Source organism: Triturus cristatus, chromosome 3_1 (genome assembly GCF_964204655.1).
Source record: "Triturus cristatus chromosome 3_1, aTriCri1.1, whole genome shotgun sequence".
Taxonomy (NCBI): Eukaryota; Metazoa; Chordata; class Amphibia; order Caudata; family Salamandridae; genus Triturus; species Triturus cristatus.
Window position 1 is genome coordinate 625,791,014 of NC_140583.1, and position 22,367 is coordinate 625,813,380.

Below are 22,367 nucleotides of genomic sequence, written 5' to 3' on the forward strand. Positions count from 1 at the left end.
ATATGTGAAGCAGCACACAGGGGCAACTAGGGCTCAGGCTGCATGCAGGCACAGCTTCTTGTCCCAAATGTGGGGCAGCACAAAGTTGTTGCCTCCAATAGAGGTGTAGAGCAGTACACAGTGTCTGCCTATTTCAAGGGGCAGCACGTAGTGGCTGCCTCTCTGAAAAGTGTAGGGCACTACACAGGGGCTGAATGTCTCATGGGGCAGACACAGTGGCTGCAAGTGTTGGATGTGTCAGCAGAGTGGGGCAGCACACAGCACTGCAGGGGTGCACACTCTAAGCACGCATAAGTGGGGGTGGGTCACTGGGGCTGCCGGGGTCCAGTGGAGGTCAGAGTATCCTGCACTTACCCGTAGCTGTGGAAGGCAGCAGTAGCCGAGCTCCAGTCCCTATGCGCCAGGCACAGAGCAGCAGGCACAGCCCCTGGCTGCAGCTTGTTGTCCTGGTTGCAGCCACGCGCACAACCCCCATGCCCCAGAGCTAGCATCAGTAAGCCCCCGGCACCCTCATGCTACAGTGTCTCGTGTTTCAGCAGCAGAGCCTGGTACACACTCTCTTCCCCTCTGCTGCACACATGCATTTTCCACACACTCCTGTTACCCGCTTTAACAGAGGTTTGTGTTGAGAAGAAAAACAAGGCGACAAGAGCCCAAAGTGCTGCATACATTTGTATGCAGGAGCATGAGGGTGCGTGGCTGCTGGGATCCAAGCGGGGCTGAATGCAGTGTGTGCCCAAGGCCGCAGAGGCAGCAAACAACATTCCAAAAAGACGAGCCCAGACAAACAAAAAAAAATAGTCCGCGACAACGTACATAAATAGTCAGGAGGGAATGAGTGCATGTAATAGGGCCAGTCTCCATGGGAAGGAACCACACACCAGAGGGAGAGACAAATAAAACCAATGCATCACTGAAAAGCGAGGATTTATGAACAGCAGAAAAAGAAACAAATTTAATATTATGGGCGTGTTTTTAGCACATACAGTAGATATAGCATGTCTCGAAGAGACATCGCATGAGCTGCCTGGGTGAGACCTAAAAAGACTCAGTACAGTCATTATTACTGGGTCTGTAATATATGCCAAGCACACATATAAGCTAGCTTTGTATGTTGAGGAAAAATGGATTTCTTGAGAATAGTGTCATCTAAACTAACAACATTTTCTTGCCAACTAAGATACTGTCCACTGCCTTTGTGTCTGACATCGCTTGGCTAGTCATGGAGTCTATCCTGAGGCAGTCTACAATGGTACTCTGTTGTACACTGAGACTCTCTCAATGAAATAGTGCGCAAGGTCTCAGGGTTGTAGCGAGTCATTAAGAATTAGCCCTGGCTGATATGCCTTTCCCTGGGCCACAGGTCCTAATGGCACAACTCTGCTTGTGCATTTGTATTGCACAGAATGGAAACATCACCTGGTGCTTCTGTATCAGTCAAATTTAAAACAGGATTACACTTTAAGTAATAGGCTCATTGAAGTCTCTTCAGTCCTAAGTTTGACTGCTTGGACTCGGCATCCCCGAAAGCTACTAAAACCACAGTACAAGTCACACCACATAGGCCAATAAGAGAAAAGCCTACTATCCCGGCACATGACTGACTGACGAAGCAGCAATTAGAACAATTCTACCCAAATAAAGCCAACAAAAGTTCCCTGGCGTGATCTGCAGCCACTGCACGACTGTTGGCTGCGAGCAGAGATGAGGTTTCTCAGTATAAATTGTTGCAGTAAAGTCTAAGAACTAAGAATAATAGTCAGGAAAATGTGGTGCAAGCAATGGTGCATCCCCTACAGATGTCTAGTATGGTTCTGGTGAGCATCTACATTGCATGAGGGAGTATAAAACTTAGGGTTGCGTTGATGAACCAGGGATCTTTCCCAAGAAGGGTTCCCCCAGTACATAAGGGATATCTTACATATTGAAGCTCTAGTTTCACCCAATCAAAGCATTTGAGAAGTATAGAAGCCAAGGAGTGTCACTGACAGGAACTTGTCAATACTGACATCTTCAGCACGAGCCCACTCTACCTAGAGACCTGGAAAATGGCAGTGCTGTAGTAAGGAAGCTTTCCATGCACATGATGAGCCAACGTGCATTCTTCACAGAGGAAACAGGGCAGCCGCAACGAAAACAGAGAAGAACTTGCACTAAACACATTGCCTTTGAGGAAATCGCCAAAAATATCAATACAAAACGTTTTAGCTGCCATGTGTTCAACAGGCATAAAAATACCCCACTGAAGCAAGGGCTGCCAGTAAATGCACTGTGCAACACAGTATGACGTGTCTTCATTGAAATCAAAGGACATACAGAAAAAATGAAACCATCAGGGGAGATATATGTAGAGAAGGATTCCATCCACTGGCTGCTGCAGATCTCGATTCCTTGGTGTGGTACAAATTACCCACCAGCAGCAGCTTGTATGGTATGGTTTTATCGGTGGGAAGCGGCACGTCACGGAGATTCTAGGCTCTGCAAGGTCCCTGTATTAAAGTGGGTGATAAACAATGTCCCAGGATTTACACTTTTTCCATCCACTCTGAAACCTCAGCATTCTAGACCAACCCAAAATTTATCACAGTTTCTCATTATAAACAGAGGATTGGGAGGAGCTGGTGAAAATCCTCAGTGCAAATACCACTGAAATGTTCCATACCTCATGGCAAGAAATGGTCAATAGCGAAAGAAAGAAAGTGTCTGAAGTAACCTATGCTTTTTATACAGTATATACAGGGCCACATAGATGAAGCAGCTACATTTATTACTGTGAAGTTGCCAGAACACAGACAGACAGGCAGAAAGACAGATAGATAGATAGCACTGTTAAAAGTAAGTTATGGTTAAAGTTGCAGATTGTCAGAACCCCTATCAGAGGGCCACAGTTCAAGCAGGGGCTACTGAATCCAACCGTGGGGCCTGAAGTATTCTACTCCAGATGTCCTGGGGCCCAACCTACTATGGGTCCCGAGTAACTGGGCCAAGTGCAACCCCATTCAGCACTTAACTTTCAGTGGTAGCGTGGGTCGAGCAGTCAAAAACTCTTCATGGGGAGGCAGGTATACATAGGCTCATAGCTCAGCACAATAGGACAGTAGAAGTAATAAGATGATTGTCCAGTCAAATACTAGCTTTTATGAAAAAAGGGAGTTTTAATGTGAACACAGAAAGATGTACAACACACTGATTAATCCACCCAGCCCTCTTTAAGGTTAGCATGCTAGTTTCTGCAAATCTTCAGTGGCCTCAATGGCCAAGTGCAGTCAAACACGACCCAGTGGCAGAAAGCGACCATGCGAGGACCAGGGTGCTCCAGTAAGTGTTCTCTTAACATCCTTGACACGGCAAACCAGGGCAGCAATTCTCTGATTACAATCGCCCTCTTTTCAATGTTTTGCATTGAAGCTCAAACTGGCTGCATTGCATAATTCTTTCATTATCACTTGAATTGATCTTGTTTACAGCGCTGTTTGTGTTGTTCTTTGTGAGCAATATCACACTTTGGTACTCCATTTTCCTCTATTTCTGGTGCACTTTGAGAGGACTGCTTACCTTGATAATTGTCTTCCTCCGAGAACGTTTGCTTTCATTTTTAATGTTTTCATTCTATTGCTTTGTAGACTAAATGGGCTTCACTGAATCACTTTAGTTCAATTTTTTTATTTCATTATGCGTGCACAGCGCATACGCTTGTGCAATTTTTTCTGTATGTTGACATTGTAATGATATGGGGCTTCATCTCCCATAATTCTCAGCATGTTATGTGGGGATCGGCTGATTGGCCTGCTCCAATTACGCCCGTCACCTCTTTAAAAATCGAGTTTGCAAGCGTACACTGGTTGGATTCCATTTTCTTCATCTTGACATTTGTGATTGATGCACTGCTTTGCTTAGTTCGAGCTTGCTTTAAGTAAGTTGTGTTGCCCTGTGCTGCATACTACGGCCCATGTTTAGCTCCCGTGTTCTTAAGCGCACTCGAAACTCTCTGGGTTGTGTTTACATGTTGCTATGTCTCTACCAGGATACTCCAGGGTTTGTTCCCTCTGTCTGCAGGCTTTAGGCTCTTTTGCCTTTTTCCTCATCGCCAACGTTGGGTGGTTCCCTTAACTGTTGGACCCCATTTCTCTGATACTGCTGCTCATTTACAACGCTGGATGGTTCCTCTGATTGTTGGACCCTCAATTCTTTGGGACTTATGCTCTTTAGTAAGTTTCATTCATCAAATAGAATTAGAGCTTTGCTACTGCATCCTATTTCATAATTAATGCAACTTATTTGCATTTGCTTAGGTGCGCGTTTATAGGATTGATTCCCTGGCACAGCTAGCTTTATGGTGATTGGTCTTCTTTGTTGTTGGACCTGCTTTTCGTTGTTGTCCAACTTAGTATGTCATTATTGTTATTTCGTGCCTTACTGGAGCGTTGTGTCCGCGCTTTAAATGTAATTTTAATTAATGCAATGTATTTGCAACCTTATAGATGTGTTTCAGTAAATAATGGAGGGACAGTAAAACATCTGTACAAATTTCTGTAACTCTTAGGGTTTAAATATAAAATGCAGGATACCTTCAGAGTTTAGTAGATATATCACTTGAAGAGGTCTAGACGTAGCCAGTGCTTTAAATGGGCCAGTACTTCCCGTTTTATAGTTTCAATAACTTATATTGCACAACTGCTCATCAAGCTACAACTTACAACAAAAACTGCCTATTATTAATCACATAGGCGAAATCTAATGCATTTACCAATGCTTGTTTTATTTCTGAAGTCTTTTGCCATTGGGTTCAGTTGGGCCTCTAATTAATTGTAAGGACTTTCCCTAAAAGCACAATGCCCAGGAACACAGACTTCTCAAAAGCTTTTTCCTACCATAGGATGCTGGAATCATAATGTTTTGTGCTTGGTTAGTAAGGAATTGGCAGCCATTTCATGCATCTAAAAACCTACCGCCAGCATCACCTGTGGATAGCCAGATGTCCAAATCTCCTGGAGGGATGAGTGAATGACAGGGTCAAAACCAACATGTCTGTGAGCAGTGCTGGAGATGGAAGCGGTGCATGGATACTATAACATCACAGGAACATCAAGGCTATCTAAGCAGGGCGACTGTTTTGCAAGATTACAATAAAAACATATTTCCTCTAGTCATCTTCACACGGCACAGCCCCCTGCGGCCCTTTCAGATGTGTCCACATCTGGCAAACTCTGTGATGTAGGATTCAGTACATAGCACACATCTGCAACATAAACACGTGTTTTCCTGCCTCTTGGAACAAACTGTAAACTGAGCACTCCAGACAGTAGCTCAAGTTTAACGTGTTCCACGCTGGAAACATTTTAAAAATCATATTGTGCTGTGTACTCGCGTTTGTGCATTAAGTGGTCATTAATTTAGAGAAATTAGATAATAAACACAGTTAATTATTTAATGACATTCTGAAATATCGAAAGAGCGACCAACATTTACTTTTCTCTGAAGAGCACACAGAGACACAGATACGCATGTCTATTTATAAAATTGAGGAAAATGTACTCTGAGAACATGGACTCTCGTCCTAGCCGTCAGAGGATGAGGGACAGGGGCATCGACAGACAAGACCAGCAGACAGCTAGTGAGTGGTTCGGGCACTGTGAAGGCAGGGAGCATGCTTTCTAGGTCTCCTCAGAGACTGCATGCGTGTGCTCACCCCGCTAACCCTGTCAGTACTGGTTTTTCCTCTAAGAGCTCTATCTTATATTTGGGTTTAAATTTGGCTAGCGTCTTTATGAATAACTAGAAGCCTCCTGTATACCACGAAAGATAGATTCAACACTGCCGAGTAGCTTCTCATCCATCACAAAATTAACCTTCTCCTAATAAGTACATTTTTACAATATACAATGGAACCCTTGAGCACAGTCCCTCATGCCACTCGCACACATGTAGGAGCCTGGAACTGTAAAGTGTGTGCTGCACTGCTTCCGGCTTGCTCCTGGAGGGATTGGGCTAGTCAATCCTAGCTCCCAGCCTGCATTGTCCAAGTCTGCAAACCAGTCTGGGTACATAGATGACATTTTATACCTTGAAGCTTTTGCATCTGGTGTGAGCATTGCTATGTATACTTAGAGCACACCAAACATGTCACAGCAACTCAGAGCGCTGCAGAGAATTCATTCAAAACAAGCCACTCCAAGAGGACAGGAGAAATACAGTCCATGTTCCATGCTCTGGTGGGTGTACCAAGGCTTTGTCCACCAAGAAGAACATTCCACCATTGAGAAGAACGCGGGTTAGGATGTGACGAATCAGGATGGATAGCTAATTTTTTCTAAGTCTGCGACGTTGAAGTTTCCTTTGGTGATCTTTCCTACATGAACTTCCATGCTTAGATCTACGTATCATGAAGCTCGGAGGTTTAGCATGAGACTAAGGCTGAAGAGACAACCAGAGGTGACAGATGGTCTGGCAGCTCTTTTCCACAGTCTAGGAGAAGGAATCTTTTTTTGAAGTATCTCAGTTTTAGTGCAGCTGTTTGTCATGTTGATGTGGGGGATACTCCGGAGCCTCCTGCGATGAGTGTCCTCAGCCGGGAAGGCTGAACATTGAGGGGTTTAACAGCAACCCCTGACGTACTAAAAAAGCATAAGAACACCCTCTGGAGTTTGAGGATTACAGCTGGACAGATCGGGCTCTTCCCTTGAGGAATGCTGAGTTCTGGGTGCTATCTCCAACCAAACACCCAGCGTGTGTAGCAGACTCCATGGTAATACCACCCGAAGAGTCCAAAAGAACCAGCAGACGTGTCCCTGCTACCAGCAGAGCATTGTCCGCATCAGCAAGGTTGCAGTCTCAGCATTGCATTTCATCCCTATTCCCAATTGGTATTTACTTAATAGGTTGTGCTGCAGGAGCGAACAACATTCGCAAGAAGAGATTCCTGCAATAATGGGAATTCTCCGTAAGAGCAGATCTTGCTTTGATTTGTCTCCTTGTTGTGCCAGAGTTTGACTGATGAGAGGCAGCAGAAGGTTGTAACTGAGCACAACATGAAGAACAAATTAACTCCATCTTAACAATACCGATCCCCTGATTCAAAGCCTGCTCACAGAGTGATGGGAAGAAAAGAGAGCCTGGGGGGGGGGGGGGTCGGGTGTTTAAACAGTCCTAGAAAAAAGGGCATGTTCACCCAGGGCTGGTTGTAAGGACATGGTCACCTGGTGTTTAGAAGCAGGAAAAGCTCACCTGGTGTCCTGGGACAGGCTTTTCTGATCCTTCTCCCAAGTGATAACGGGCACCGGCAGACCTTCAACGCTGCACTCGAAGTGAGCCAAGCCATGCTCCCAAACCGTCTGCGACTCTGGGTGCTGGTGAAAGCGCGACAAACCTGGACATAAAAAAGCAAACAGAATCAACTCGTCAGTATTTTCACCAATGAAAACCTGCAGCAGCAGCAAATGTTCACCCAGTGGGTGAACCTGTCTAAAGCAATACGATTTATAAAAAATCATCTGGGGAATGCTACATTGTATTGCAGGCGATCTGTGGAACACCCTGTTATGCACATTTAAATCACCTATGTCGAGCTTGTCACTCAAGCAACGTTAGGCACTCAGGCAGCAGAACACTTAAAGGAGACTTCAGAGTTGTAGACCACTCTCGTAAAGGGGTCCCATCCCAACTTTTCTCATGGTAGACGTCCGATGGAATTCTCCTACAAAAAGATACATAAATATTTGCACTTACCAAGACATAATGCTCTTCCCTCCCTCTATAACAAAGATCGTGGCCACTCCCTGTGGACTGCCTCTTATTCTTTGCGTTTAATTTCCCCACAGTTTGTCTCTCACCACCTCTCAGGAAACATGCATTCTAGAATCAGGCACTCATAGATAGGCTATAATCTCCCTTGCTAAGGATCACTGTTTTAATCATGCTGTTGAATACCTGTGACATGTGGGTACCCTTTTAGGAACTCCAGGACAGACGGGGGTTACTGGGCCATGACTGTGTCAATCAGGTTAGCTTACCACTGATGTCTTGGGGCAGAACCTTAGTATTAAATGCAAATCTGAGCAACAAGTTCGCAGCTTTGGCAATTGAACCTCAGGGTAGTGAAGTGCAGAAGTCTGATGCTTACACCGGGAGGTGATGTGGGGTTTACGACTCTGGACTCCACAAACCACGGATTGTACAGTCAGTTCTTAATTCTTTAAAAATAGTAAGTACTTTACTTAAATCACATCACATACTCACACAACATAATACTATACATAAAATGCTCAGATTTAAGCAAAGACAAAAAGTATCAGGTGTTTATAATCACCCTACTGCATCAGCTGCTGAATGGGAAAGCCTTGTATGGTAGTATGTATGGGAAAGGTCTAAAGATCTCAGGAGAGCAACTGGTAAGGCTGGTACCACAGAGTCATGGAGCTGAAGTCAGGCTGTGACAGCACTTTGGGGACCTTGGGGCCTCACTCTTGTGCAATGTTGAAGATCCCTTCCACTGACCACTTTGTCTCAACCCTTCTCCTGAGTAGCGACGCCCTCATGCAAGGACACCTCCTATGTCTCTCCTGAGCCAACTCCTATGTTGCTGCTGAGCACCTGAGCAGCAGGTCAGTTCTCATGATTGATGCAGAGTACCGGCATCCCCTCCTAGCACTTTTATAAAAGTTATGAGGTTGGGGGCTGAACCCCGCAAGGGGAGTTGGCTGTGGATACTCCAACCCTGGAACACTGAGAATTTCACATCGCCACTCTAGTGTCTTGTGAGTTAGCAATGAAGGAACCCTTTTAGCTCCTGATGGACTCTGTAGAGCTGTGACCGAAGTGTTAGAGTGAAAAGTAATGAAGGCTGGTTTAGAAAGTTGAGTTCGCAGTTACACGCAGATGAATAAAGACGTGTAATACTAAGTTCTGTGGGAGTAGTAGTCATTGGCGGGTACCCAAGCTAAGAAGGACGCTACAACTTGAGACAAGGATGGGATAAGTAACACAAAGATCGACAGTGCTCTCCCAGAGAGTTTGCCGTGGTCCAAGCAAACAGCTGTGCGTGCCACATGTACAGTCAAAGTGCAGAATGGACGCTTAGTTCATGTGCAGTCAAAGTGCAGCTACAACTACTATGAAGCGGTTGAAGATAAAAAAAAAGCTTTGCAGAGAATCTACATGTCGTTGGCCGAGAACCTGCTGGTCAGGCCATATATAAAGGTACCACTCTGCCAGGCAAGATAAAGTTATACGCTGTATGGAGTTACTGCCAAAAGTTGATACATACAGATACAGAAAATAAGCGCTAAAGACTGCAGTATTCAAATGCAAATAAAATATATAAAAGCTCTGGCTGACAGAACAATTAACATGAAAGCATAAAGTCACTGCACTTACCAGAGCCTCGATAAGCGTATCTCTCTGACCTTAGCACCGGGTGAGGAGACCCAAGAAGAAGCACGGAGGTTGTGCTTACTGAGCTGTCCAATACATGAAGTGGCACACCACCAAAGCTGCCAGGTGGCGGCTCAGAACAACGCAAGAGGACTTCAGAAAGTGAAGGGCTCTGATGGAGACCAAGAAGGTAGCCACAGTCCCACAGACTGTCCAGGAAGATCGGGAGGCTGATCCATTGAAAGGCTTTTGAGATGGTGCAGATGACACAGGTCCTAGTGGACAGCTGACAATATCTAAAAAGCTCCACCATCGGGGGGCGTGGCTTGGACGCCGAACAAGATGGCCGCCTGACTCCGGAGCTCCGCTGCGCCGAGACGGACTTCTCTTCCGTTTCTGCTGTTTTTCAGCACGTTCCTGTGGGTTTCTTTCGGCTGCCGCCTACGGACCGTGGTGTGCCTCAGATGTGACCGCCAGACCCGTCCTATATGCGGTAATGCTCCGTTTTTCGTCTGGAACTGTAGGTGCCTCAGCGCGTCCGCCATTTTGAGGCTGGCGCGTCTTTCGCGCGCGGCCAAATCTGTGTAAACTCTCCTCACAGGAGAACAGTTGATAGCGCATGATGGCTCCTCCTATACCTGCCCGCTGCTTCTGATCATCTGCACCTTCCTTTGCCTCTATTTTTTGACAGCTGCTTCCTACTCTCCCTCATGTTATGCTGCAGCTTTTCCTCCTCACCAGCCATTACTCCTGCCTCATGGGTGACTTATGCCTCTCTACCTCAAGTATGAATAAGAAGTTTTAGACTTCCCATTTTCCTTAACAAATAAATATACTCTGCATGGCTCCTGGATGCCCGCAGGTCATTTTTGCTACTCTTTGAAAGTCAACTCATCGTTAGTTGGGACTACCTTTGATACCTGGTGTGCTGCTGCCCCTTAGTAAACGTCTCTGCTGGTTTTCCACACATCTCTATGGACCGTTATTGAGCTTTACCACGCATAGTTGAACACGGTTGCCTCATTTTTTGAACTTTGTTATTTGTGGTACACGACGCTCGCCAGGGTCCTTCTCATTCTGTTTTCTGCTCGTTTGGGCTCTATGGGCAAGCTACGCAATCCAAAGTTCGTCTTTGTGCCCTCGAAGTCTTCTCCTACGCCCTCTTCCTCTTCTTCCTCAACAGCAGATCATTCCTCACTCACAGATACAATGGCGGCAGCGGCTCCCACTCGCCCTTCCCCATCATCATCAGCCTCTAATAAAGCGTCTCCTCCTACTACTTCTTCTAAGCGCTTGAAGCAAGATTCTCCTCCTCCCGATAAACCACCGTCTCCTATCTCTATGGAGCTACTGCTGGAGGAAATTCGCGCTTTACGCCCGTTTGTGGAAGAGACCAATACAAAAATGCAAATGTTTGAGGCAAGATGGGCGACTATGGACACCCGAGTATCCTCCGTGGAGCAGCAGATTACAGATATCCACACTAACTCTCAACGTATTTCCTCGCTGGAAAAGTCTGTTCTCACACTTCAACAGCACACTGAGGACTTGGAAAATAGAAACAGAAGGAATAACCTACGGATTTATGGTCTGCCGGAATCTTTGGAGGGAGATGACCCTGTTGCATTTTTCTCTTCTTTTCTTTTGAAACTTTTGGACATCCCCTCCACTACTTCTCTTAGTATCCAGAGAGCACATAGACTTGGTCCTCGCTCCTCAACCTCAGCTAAACCACGAGGAGTCATCATCCTATTTCTGAAGTTCACTGATCTCCTTCTGGTCCTTTCGGCAGCCCGATCCAAACGTCAAGTCTCCTGGATGGGCCAGAGGGTGTTCCTCTCGCAAGATGTCTCTAATGTTACTGCTGCGAGAAGAAAGGAATTTTTGAGTCTTCGACCTTCTCTACGCTCTCTGGGTGCTAGGTATGGTTTATTCCATCCCTGCCTCTTCAAGGTGACCCATCAGAATCAAACGTGGACTTTTCATGATCCTGCCGAACTTAAAAATTTCATTCATACTCAGACTAATGCTGGCATGGATACCTCCAATGCTGCCAATGGTTGACTATCTTAACCTCTTTTCTTCTCTTGCAGGTTTTCTCGGTTAATGTTTTGGTGTGGGCTTCACTTTGTCGCCTTTGTCATTGTTTTTTATTAGTTGTTGGATTGTGTTTCCGTTTCCTATGTATATTCTCTGCTTTTATATTGTCGTTTTTTAGTCTAATTGTTTGCATTATCTTTTTCCTTCCCTAGATTGGCTGGTGTATTATTATTATTCTCCATCCCATGTGGTTCGTTTTGTTCCTTTCCGTCCTGGTGCAGTTGGCTCTCCTGGCTTTGGGTGGTCATTCTTGTCGAATCCTTCCATAACCCCATTATCTCCCCTTTCTCCCTCTCAGGTATGTCTTTTTCAGTCGTCCTTTTTGGATATGTACTGTCTCTTCTTGTACTTCCTTCCTCCTGTCCTTCCTCTTCTTCCCCTTCCTCTTCGCTTCTTCTGTTATTTATTCCTATCTTTTCTCTGCCTACTCTGTTATTACATCTTTTTTCTCATCCCCTTTTAACTGCACCTTCCATTCTTCTTTTTCCTTCTCCTCTTCATATGTATTTATTGGCATCTTTTTCTTATTTTCTGTTATTGTGGCTTTCTTTCCATGTTCAACATTTACTGTTTTTGCCTTCAAAGTTATTTCATGGAATGTAAAAGGTTTTATTAACCCGATTAAGAGACAGAGAGTCCTTTCCCACCTAGCTTCTTACAACCCCGATGTAGTACTTTTACAAGAAACTCATCTTACTGAAGCGGAATCGCTTAAGTTGAAAAGAAGCTGGGTGGGCACGGTTTTATTCTCTCCCTCTTCTAATAAAAAGAATGGTGTTGCTATTTTATGCCATAAAAGGTTAAAATGTAAAGTTGTTTCTCAAGATACTGACACTGATGGTCGATGGGTATTAGCTAAGTTGTTAATCAATTCTGTATCCCTAACTGTTCTTAATGTTTATGGCCCTACTCACCCTGATTGTAATTTTTGGCCTGTAATTACCTCGAAATGTTTTCAGCATAAAGATACCATGTTTGTTTTAGGAGGTGACTGCAATCAGATTGTTGACCCATTTCTTGACCGCAAATCTTCTGTCCGTTTTAATCCTCACAAATCACACAAACAATTTCTCGACACCATTTCACAGTCACATCTCATTGATTCATGGAGACTTTCACACCCTGACACCCTTGATTACTCCTTCTTCTCGCCTCCTCATGCCTCCCTCTCCCGCCTTGATTACATCTTTCTTTCTCAATCCCTTTCTCAGAATCTTTTATCCTCTTCTATCGAACCCATAGTTATTTCTGATCATGCACCGATTGTCACTACCTTCGATCTTCTCCCTGCATCTCCTAAACCTTCCCGCTGGCGATTTAATAATTCCCTCCTCACAGATCCTCTTTTCTCTTCCTCTTTTCTTTCCTTTACTAATGAATTCTTCTTACTTAATTCCGACCCCTCTTTGGCCCCTCATGTTATTTGGGATTCTTTTAAGGCGACTGCACGGGGCTTTGTTATTGATTTTGTTTCTAAAAAGAAGAAACATTTTCTTAAAAAGCAGAAAAGTGTGTTGGCTCATATTAAATCTTTAGAGCATAAATTCTATACTTCCTCTAGCAAGTCTGTTTTGCCAGATCTTATACGTGCTAAAATGGATTTTAACAAAACCACGACTGACAATGCCTCTTCAATTTTGCTTCGGAGCAGTGCTCGTTACTATGGGGGTCGCAATAAATCAGGTAAGCTTTTAGCTAACTATCTTAAAACCCGCAAAGAGCGTACTTCTATAGACTCCATATACTCTTCGGATAACCTACTTCTTCACAAGGAACAAGAGATTCTTAACCAATTCCAACTTTTTTATCAGTCCCTCTACACACCCGAATCTCCTCCTTCCTCTTCTCTTCTCCAATCCTACTTTGAAAAGCTCCCTACCCCCTCCACCTCCCATCTTAATTTCCCTGATCTTGAGCACGACCTTTCTATCACTGAACTGGATAGTGCCTTAAGGACTCTCACCAAAGGCAAAGCGCCGGGCCCCGATGGCTTCTCTGTTGAGTTTTACAGGCATTTCTCTGATATTTTGCTCCCTAAACTTCTGTCACTTTTTCAATCCTTCTTTCTCTCCGGCTCTGCAGCTGGCTCTTTCCATGAGGCCACGATCTGCCTTATTCCCAAGGAAGGTCGTGATCCTCAACTATGTAAAAATTACCGTCCGATATCTTTAGTCAACGTAGACTATAAATTATTCGCCAAACTCCTTGCCTTACGTCTGGATCCTCTTATGCCCCATCTCATTGGGAAAGAACAGTGTGGTTTTGTCAAGGGTAGACTCACTTCAGACAATTCTCGCCTCTTCCTTAACGTTTTAAATAAAGTCACGTCTCTTTCCATTCCTCTTGCTGCCATCTCTGTTGATGCTGAGAAAGCTTTCGACAGGGTGGACTGGTCCTTTTTGTTCGCTGCTTTACGTTGGCATGGCTTTGGTCCTAAATTTATTTCCCTTATCTCCTTGCTTTACTCAGCCCCTAAGGCATCTGTTCTTGTCAACGGCCATCTCTCTTCGTATTTCCCTCTCCAACGTGGTGTCCGTCAAGGTTGTCCCTTATCCCCACTTCTTTTTGTTCTTGCCCTTGAACCTTTTTTGACGTCTATTCGAAATAATGTCTCTATTTCTGGCTTTCTGTATGGCAAGACACATCTGAAACTCTCTGCATATGCTGATGACATCCTTTTATTTATCTCTGCCCCTGAACAATCTATTCCAGCTCTACTATCTGAGTTTACCTCCTTCTCACAAGTCTCTGGGTATAAGATCAACTCTGATAAAACTGAGATTCTTCCCCTTACAAAATATTGCCTCCCACATCAATTCTCTTCCACTGGTTTTGCATGGAACTCCTCTAAAATTAAATATCTCGGAGTATGGTTCTCAAATTCCATCGCCACGTCCATTCAATTGAATATGTCTATAGTTCTCTCCCGTATTGATAAATTATTATCCTCTTGGAACCCTCTTTATCTTTCATGGTGGGGTCGACTTGACTCGATTAAGATGATGGTATCTCCCATTCTCATATATACTTTATCCATGCTCCCTGTGCACATTCCGGATGTCCATTTTAAACGCATTGATTCCTGCCTTTCTAAGTTTCTGTGGAGGAATAAGAGGTCCAGGATTGCATTAGCCATCCTTCGTAAACCTAAACCGAACGGTGGAGTCAACTTTCCAGATTTCCGTCTCTATCATAAGGCTTTCTCTCTGCGTCAGGCCTCTAGGTGGCTTATCTCACAACCCTCTCCTTTTGATCCTCTTTGGCTTTCTATTGAGCGTTCACTACTCTCTCCGTTTTCTCCTCTTGAAGCCGTACATTTCTCTGTCAAAAACCCATTCACTTCTCTTCCTTTATTCAAACATACCTCCTCCCTTCTGCATTCTCTAGTCTGTTCTACTCCTATCACTCGTGAATCCTTTTTAGAATCCCCTATTTGGTATAACTCACTTATCCTCTTAAATAACAGGCCTATTTATTGGTCTTCTTGGAGGTCAAAGGGTCTCGTATGGGTTAAGCAGCTCTTTGACGGACTTATCCCATGCTCCTTTCCTAACTTTCGCCTTGTATTTCACTGTCCTCAGTCTTTCTTTCGCAAATTCACTGTTCTCATGACTCTCCTTCTCGATGTTTACTATTCCCTCCCTCCTTCATCATCTCCTATCTCCCAGCCTCCTCTCCTTCAAATTTTGCTCAATCTGCCCAAGGCATCTCTTATTTATAAATCTTTCTCGTCCCCTCCTCTGAATCGTTCTAAATCTAAGCTGGAGAACGCTTGGGAGTTAGATCTAGGTTGTGACTGGTCGACTATTCTTTGGGATAAAATCTGGTCCAGATCATTGAAAATATCTCGCTCTGCTTCCCTGACTCAGTCTTTGTTTTTTCTTTATCACAGATTATATCTCTCCCCGGTTTCGATTTCTCGTTTCTCCCCTACTCATGGTTCTAATTGTTGGACCTGTGGTGCCTCTGATGCTGATCTTCTTCACCTTCTCTTTCTTTGCCCCCCTGTTGCTACTCTGTGGCGTGAGGTTTGGTCTTATGTTTCTCGACTATTTTCCATATCTCTCCCCTACTCTATTCCTCTTCTTTTCTTAGGCAGCCTTTCTGATTCCTTAGGTATCCCCTCAGACTGCTCTGGTCTATTCGACCTTATGCTTGCCCTGGCATTCCAACACATAGCCTTTAACTGGAAATCTCTCACTAATCTATCCATAAAATGCTGGTGGAACTCCCTTTGTCATCATCATAGGCTTGATGTGCGCTTTGCTGCCTCCTCCACTCCCTCTCTTAATAGAGACTTGTTTTGGTTGCCCCTCACATCATACCTTGATCGCATGGCGTCGAGGCGTACTTCACATTGCTCTTCTGAGAATTTCAAACCCCCATGAATGATTGTTTCTGCTCTGTCCTCCTTATCATATCTCCTATACTGTTTATTCTCTCCTTTACTCAACTGACAATCACTTTTTGACTTCTTATCTACTTCTTCTATTTTTTTGCCATGTTTGCTTCCTACCCTCTTCATATTGTTTCCCTCTCTTCTTTTCTTCTGTTCTCCTTCCTCCTCTTTTCTTTTTCTTTTCTTTCTTTCTTTCCCTCTTCGGTTCCCTCCCCTCTCACCCATAAAACCTTATAAAATGCTTTTTGTTTACTTATTAGATAGTATTGGCCTACTGTCTCTTTCATTCATCATTGTTAAGATCATAAGTATTGGTCAGTATTTCTGTATTCTTTCAAGTTATCTCAATAAAGCATTTTAAACTGAAAATAAAAAGCTCCACCATCAATGACAGCTACTCCCATTAATGGTTACAATGGTGCCGCTTTCCTGAAACCACTACCACCTTTTGATATTGACAAAAAAAAAATATTGGCGAAAGATGGATTGTTTGGATAGAGACATTTGATGAATACATTGATGCATTTGAAGAGACTGAGAACGAAAAGATTATCAAGTATCTCAAAAAGGGCAAATACGAGGGATACACTATTAACTGGTCCAGTTCAGTATTATATGTACTGCACGGACCCCCGCCATGTCTACTCCGCGGATACACAATTAAACAGGCCTTGGAAGGCTTTACATACCTGGGCATCTTTATCACACTTGACCCCAAGTTGTTTTATGAACACAATCTTCTAGGCCCCTTAAAGCTGCTACAAGACGATGTGAGACACTGGAGGTCGCTGCCCCTATCCCTCCTGGGCAGAGCAGCTTTATTTAAAATGTTAGCACTTCCCAGATTTATATATGTCCTTCAAAATTGCCCGTTTCCCATAGCGGACACTTACTTCACCACCATAGAAGGAGAACTCCGTACCTTGTTATGGGACGGGAAAGCCCCACGTATTGCCCGCCAGAAACTCACCAAAGGGTGGTATGATGGAGGAATAGCCCTTCTGGATTTAAGCCTCTACTATTGGGCCTCCCAATTAACACCCGTCAATCAATGGATCCACGGATCAACAGCGAACCCAGCCTTCCACTTGGAAAAATACCAAACAGGTCGAGAGGGATACATGGGGGCACTCTACAATAAAGCTCAAAGGGGTCGTTACCTGGGGCCTATATCACACACGGTGGTCATTTGGCATAAGGCCAATAAACGCCTAGGTTGGACGGACACAATCACGAAAGCTACGCCACTATGGTCCTCGCAAAAATTGGGATCACTCTGTTTCCACAAGGGATTTGATGAGTGGGACACCATCGGGATCACTAATGTAGGCGATTTGGTCACTAAGGGGAAAATCCTCACATTCAAAGAACTACAAACTAAACACTCCCTCACACAAGGAGGGATTTTCCGATATCTACAAATCCGACACGCCATTTTTGTTAACATCCCGACCATCCCACCTTACCAGATGCCTCCCCTTTAGAGGACCGTTTGCTCATTGAACCACTACTGACTAAAGCCATCTCCTGCACATACCGTAAAACCTGCAATAACCTGCCGGATACATTCCAGCCCCTTCGAGACCGTTGGCAGGCAGACCTGGGGGTGTTGGAGGATGACGACTGGCAGACAGCACTAGTCCCCTAGGGACACAGCCATGAATCACAGCTTCCGCCTCATTCAGTTGAAAATACTCCATAGGACCTACCTCTCAGGTGTTCTTCTGGTGAAAATAGGCAGCCGAAGGGATGCATTCTGCCTTAGGGGTTGCAGCCAAGATAGTACATTCTATCACATCCTATGGGAATGTCCCCACATACGCCCTTTTTGGGACAGGATTACTAAGAAGATGACAGACACACTGGGTAAACACATCCAACTGTCACCAAAAATGGGAATTTTAAATATATGGGAGCCCACCGACCTAACGGAAGTGGAGCAACAATGGGTGGCACTGGGATATTTGTTGGTGAAACGAGCTGTAGCGCTGTTTTGGGGCTCCAACAGATTGCCAATGACGATCGGGTGGGTGGCGGAAATGGATAAATGCATGATTGCAGAAAAGAGGTATACAAACAAAGAGGCTGCCCCAAGAAGTGGGATAAAAAATGGGGAGGCTGGAACACCTATAGAGGGGAAATCTGTACTTCTCCCACAGAAGATATGGCGATGAGACGAACTAGAAATGGAGACCCTTAAGTCTTTAACATCTGTAGTAACAAATATATATTCATTGTATGATATGACTGCTGTACTCCATGAAATTGCTGTAAACCTGATTCTGTGCTTTAACTTTAATAAAAAGTAAAAAAAAAAAGGTTCCTGGTGTAAAAGAAGTCAAAGAAAATGCTGAAGAAGTTGCATACCATTATATTAAAAAACCTTTGAATCGCAAGTTTAATCCAATGCCCAATGTTGATTACAAAAGATATATTTTCAGTCAAGAAGGACAAAAAGTTGGTGAAACCATTAAGGAATTTGTGGAGAGACTTGATAGACTCATCAAACACTAAGTTAAAGGAATTTAATGATGAAAAAGCTATGCGTTTTAGAGTTATTGATGGATGCTTGTCAGATTCATTCAGTTCATGGATGCTGAGAGAAAATCTTAGTCTGGAGCGTGTGTTAATGGCTCTGCCAGAGCTGAAGATTGTGCTGATAGACAAGCTGCTGACATGGAGGGTGGTGGTGCCCAAAATAAATCAGTCATAAGTGTGAAAAGTAAGCAGAAGCAAAAGACTGAAGGGCACAAAGTAATGTCTACATATAAAAAGAAGTTGTGTTTTAGATGTGGATTTTCATTTCCACACGGAGGTAAAAGTCCTGCCACTGGACACATATGTAAAGGTTGTGGGTAGAAGAATCAATTTTGTGACGGTTTGTGAAGTAAAGGAAAAAGTGCATCATGACACGAAGACAAAATGGCCGCCAGAACGTTCCTGTGAGAGGCTGGCCTGGTATATGATGTCTACTAATGTAAGTGAGAACCTTTCACCAGTCCAGACAACCCTTAGGGGGATTTAAGAGGTCTCAGACAACCTTAGGAAGCTATCCAAGTGATAACTGTGGAGAGCAGCTTTCAGGCTTAGTCTTGAAGGAATGTAAAGCAGCTTGTTTTACCAGGATGTAATCTTATAGTATAGATTAAATAAAAAAGAACCACACAAAATATGTATAAAAATAGGTATTTATTAGAGAACACTCTCTAGTACGTTATAGTATCTCCTACACGGAGATAGACACAAAGCACACAATACTTTAGCAAATAAATCACAGTAAATAGCACTAATACACAGTATGCCCCGGGGGGTGGGGGGAGAGGGAAGGACCAAACCATATACCAAGAAAGTGGTTTAAGAACCACGACTCGAGTCAGGACAATGTCGAGAGGATGTAGAATTGCTGGGGACCCACACAACTGCCCAGGTAAGTAGATAGGGATCCCGCAGAGAGTATGTGCAGTATGTGAACACGACTGCATGCTTCGTACAAGTCTATGTGCAAGTCGTGGTTGGACTTTTAAAGATTAGGGACCCTTCACAGTGGACCCTGAGGAAGCCCCAGGGAAGACAGAAGGTTGGAGAGCCACCCCACACGTGGATACTGTGGTATCCAAGTTACCTATCCCAGGGAAGCCGGGTGCATAGGTGTGAAGTGGCATTGGAAACCTCCATCTAACCCAATGGAGGACTTCAGGAAAGTGCCCCTGCTAGAAGAGGAGAAAGAGTCTGGTGGAATCCAAATGTGGATTCTTGACGAGGAGTATCTGAAAGCAGAGGGGATAGTGTCTATGTCACTCGGGAGTGACCAGGAGACTTGGAAGACGAATGCCCTCCGATGTCGGATGCTTCAGGAAGGATGACGGTGACCTTGACTCTGCAGCTGTGAGGACCAGGCGATGCTGAGGATGGCCAGGACCCAGATGCGAGATGTCCCACGAAGGATGTTGAGGGCTGAGTGGTCGGTGTCTGGCGGGAGCACCAACAAGCCTTAGCAAATGCAACCCATGTAGGAAATCAAGAAGGTGCACGGTTGGGACCAACAAGGTCCAGGAGACTCACTACAAGCAGGGGAGTCCGGGCAGGTCTCAAGCAATCAGGGGAGCCCAAAAGAATCAAGTGTGACTCTCAAGTGGACCCACAGGCCGGAGGCACTGAAGTCACGAGAGGACTTCAAGCAGCTCACCAAAAGATGCAGGCCACGATGCACACAATGCAGCGTGGCTGAAAATTCTGGTCACTGGAGGTGCTAGAGGTTGGGGCTACTTGGTGCCCGTAGATCTTCTTGCAAAGATGTCAACAAGTCTTTGCAACTGCAAACGGACGTAGTACCCAGGGGTTCGGTTATTGCAACCCCACAAGGACTACTGGCCTCAAACTTGATGAGAGGGAAGAGCAGGCATCGGGAGCTGAGGAAAACTACCACCTGTGTTGCAGAGCCCAGGGAGTCTGGAGGAGCTCAGGATCTGCAGACTGGTCCTCTTCGTTGCAGTGCTGCGAATGCAGGGAAGTGACTCCTTCACTACAAGGGAGATTACTTCAGTTTTCCTTGATGCTTCATATGCCTTGGAAGGTTCCTGTATGATGCACAGGCACAGACGATGCAGCAGACTGGAAGGGAGACGAAGTCAGGCCCAAACGAAGTCCAGAGTGCCCAGACGGTAGAAGTGCAGTGGTTTCAGTTCTGAATCTTATCCCACGACGAATCTAGGGACCTACACCCAGGTAAGCCGTTAAGTACCCTAAGGAAAGGGTTGGGAAGATTCAGGGGACCCTCCCAGGGGAGAGTCTGGACAGGGGGGAGGTTACTTCCATGTCCTTTGTCCAGTTTCACACCAGAGCGGAAGCCAACGGTTTCCCAGGACTGGTTTGAACTGGACTATGCACAGGGACACCAAATGTGCCCCTCATGCAGACTTTCAGGCGCTGGCAAGCGCACCCACCCAGCCCTAATACACTAAATCCTGACTGGGAGGTGGTCACACCACTGTTACATGATGCCTATTGTTCTGCCTTCTTTTGCTCAAGCTTGGCTCAGCAGCAGGAGGGCAGAAATATGTCTCTGGTCGTCAGCAACTCTTTTGTGCTGTCCAGGACTATAAGGCTGGTACCGGGAACACAGAGCCCAACGGAGGGCTCTCCCGGTGCTTGGAATCAAACCTCCCACACTGTTTATGGTGTAGGGGTATGATTCCAACATGTTTGATACTAAACATAATAGGATTCGTTGTAGCCTTTTTCGAGATGGTCATTGAGCGATTATGCGATGCCCCTCTATATAGAATATGGCTGCTTCACTGACAACCCAGGAGAATGGACTCTGTGGGCTGCAAGAGGGGTCCTGCTCATGCATGGGCTCCCTGTCACTTAAAACCAAGCACCCTGCACTCAGGATTGTAAAGAACTGCTATAGGTAGGGTGACCAACTGGCATTGGTGCAAATTCAGGACAGTGAGTGTAAAATTTCAGGACAAAGGGTCCAAATTCAGGACACAAATTCAGGACAGGAGGTCAAAATTCAGGACAAAACTTCAGGACAATAGGTAAGTTTTACAGACACATCAGAGTAGTTCGTGCAATAGTATACAAGTACGCCCAGCCTTATCCAAACATATTCAACCATTTGCAAACCTATCCATCATGTATCCTTCCATCTATCATTTCACTCATCCATCCCTTCATCCATCCTTTCACTCATCCATCCATCCACCCTTTCGCCCTATCCATCTGTACACTCATCCATCCACTCTTCTGCCCATCCATCCATTCACTCATCCATCCAGCCATTTACCCTTTCACCCATCCAGCCATCCTTTCACTTACTCATCCATCCACCCAGTCACTCATCCTTCCACCCATCCACCCTTTCAGTCATCCATCCTCCCTTTCTCTCTCCATCGACCCTTTCACTTAGCCATCCTTCCTTCCATCCATCCACCCACCCATCCATCTACTCATGAATCCACCCATTGACCCTATCACTCATTCATCCTCTCTCATCTATTTATCCATTCACTCCTTCACTCATCTATTCATCCTTTTGTCCACCTACCCTCCCTTTCACTCACTCATCCATCCTTACATTTACCCTTTCACTTATCCGTCCATCCATTCACCCTTGCACTTATCAATTCATCAATCCATCCATCATTTCACTTATCCATCCACCCACCCACTCACTCACTCATCATCCACCTTTTCACTCATCCATCCTTTCCCTCATCCATCCACCCTTTAACCCATTCAGCTACTCTTCGACCCATACATCCAGCTATTTACCTTTTCTCTCATCCATCCTTCCACTCACTCATCAATCCATCCATCCTCTCTCATTATCCATCTATTCAATCTTTCATTCATCCATTCACCCTTTCACTAATTCATCCACCCACCCCTTCACTTACTCACTCGCTCACCTTTTTAAAAATAATTTTGAGCCGAGCCTTTTTGAGAAGAGGCCCATCAAGAACTTCACCCTTGCTCCAAGAGCCATTCCAGG

At 44.9% G+C, this 22,367-nt stretch overlaps 1 protein-coding gene across 1 annotated transcript in view; it reads right to left on the reverse strand.

Moving 5' to 3' along the window:
* Positions 1–22,367, reverse strand: part of IGDCC4 (immunoglobulin superfamily DCC subclass member 4) — a 575,762-nt gene that overhangs the window by 289,563 nt on the left and 263,832 nt on the right. The window contains exon 3 of the mRNA XM_085644585.1: positions 7,225–7,366. Coding sequence (XP_085500711.1) covers positions 7,225–7,366 — 142 coding nt within the window. The remainder of the gene's footprint in view (positions 1–7,224; positions 7,367–22,367) is intronic.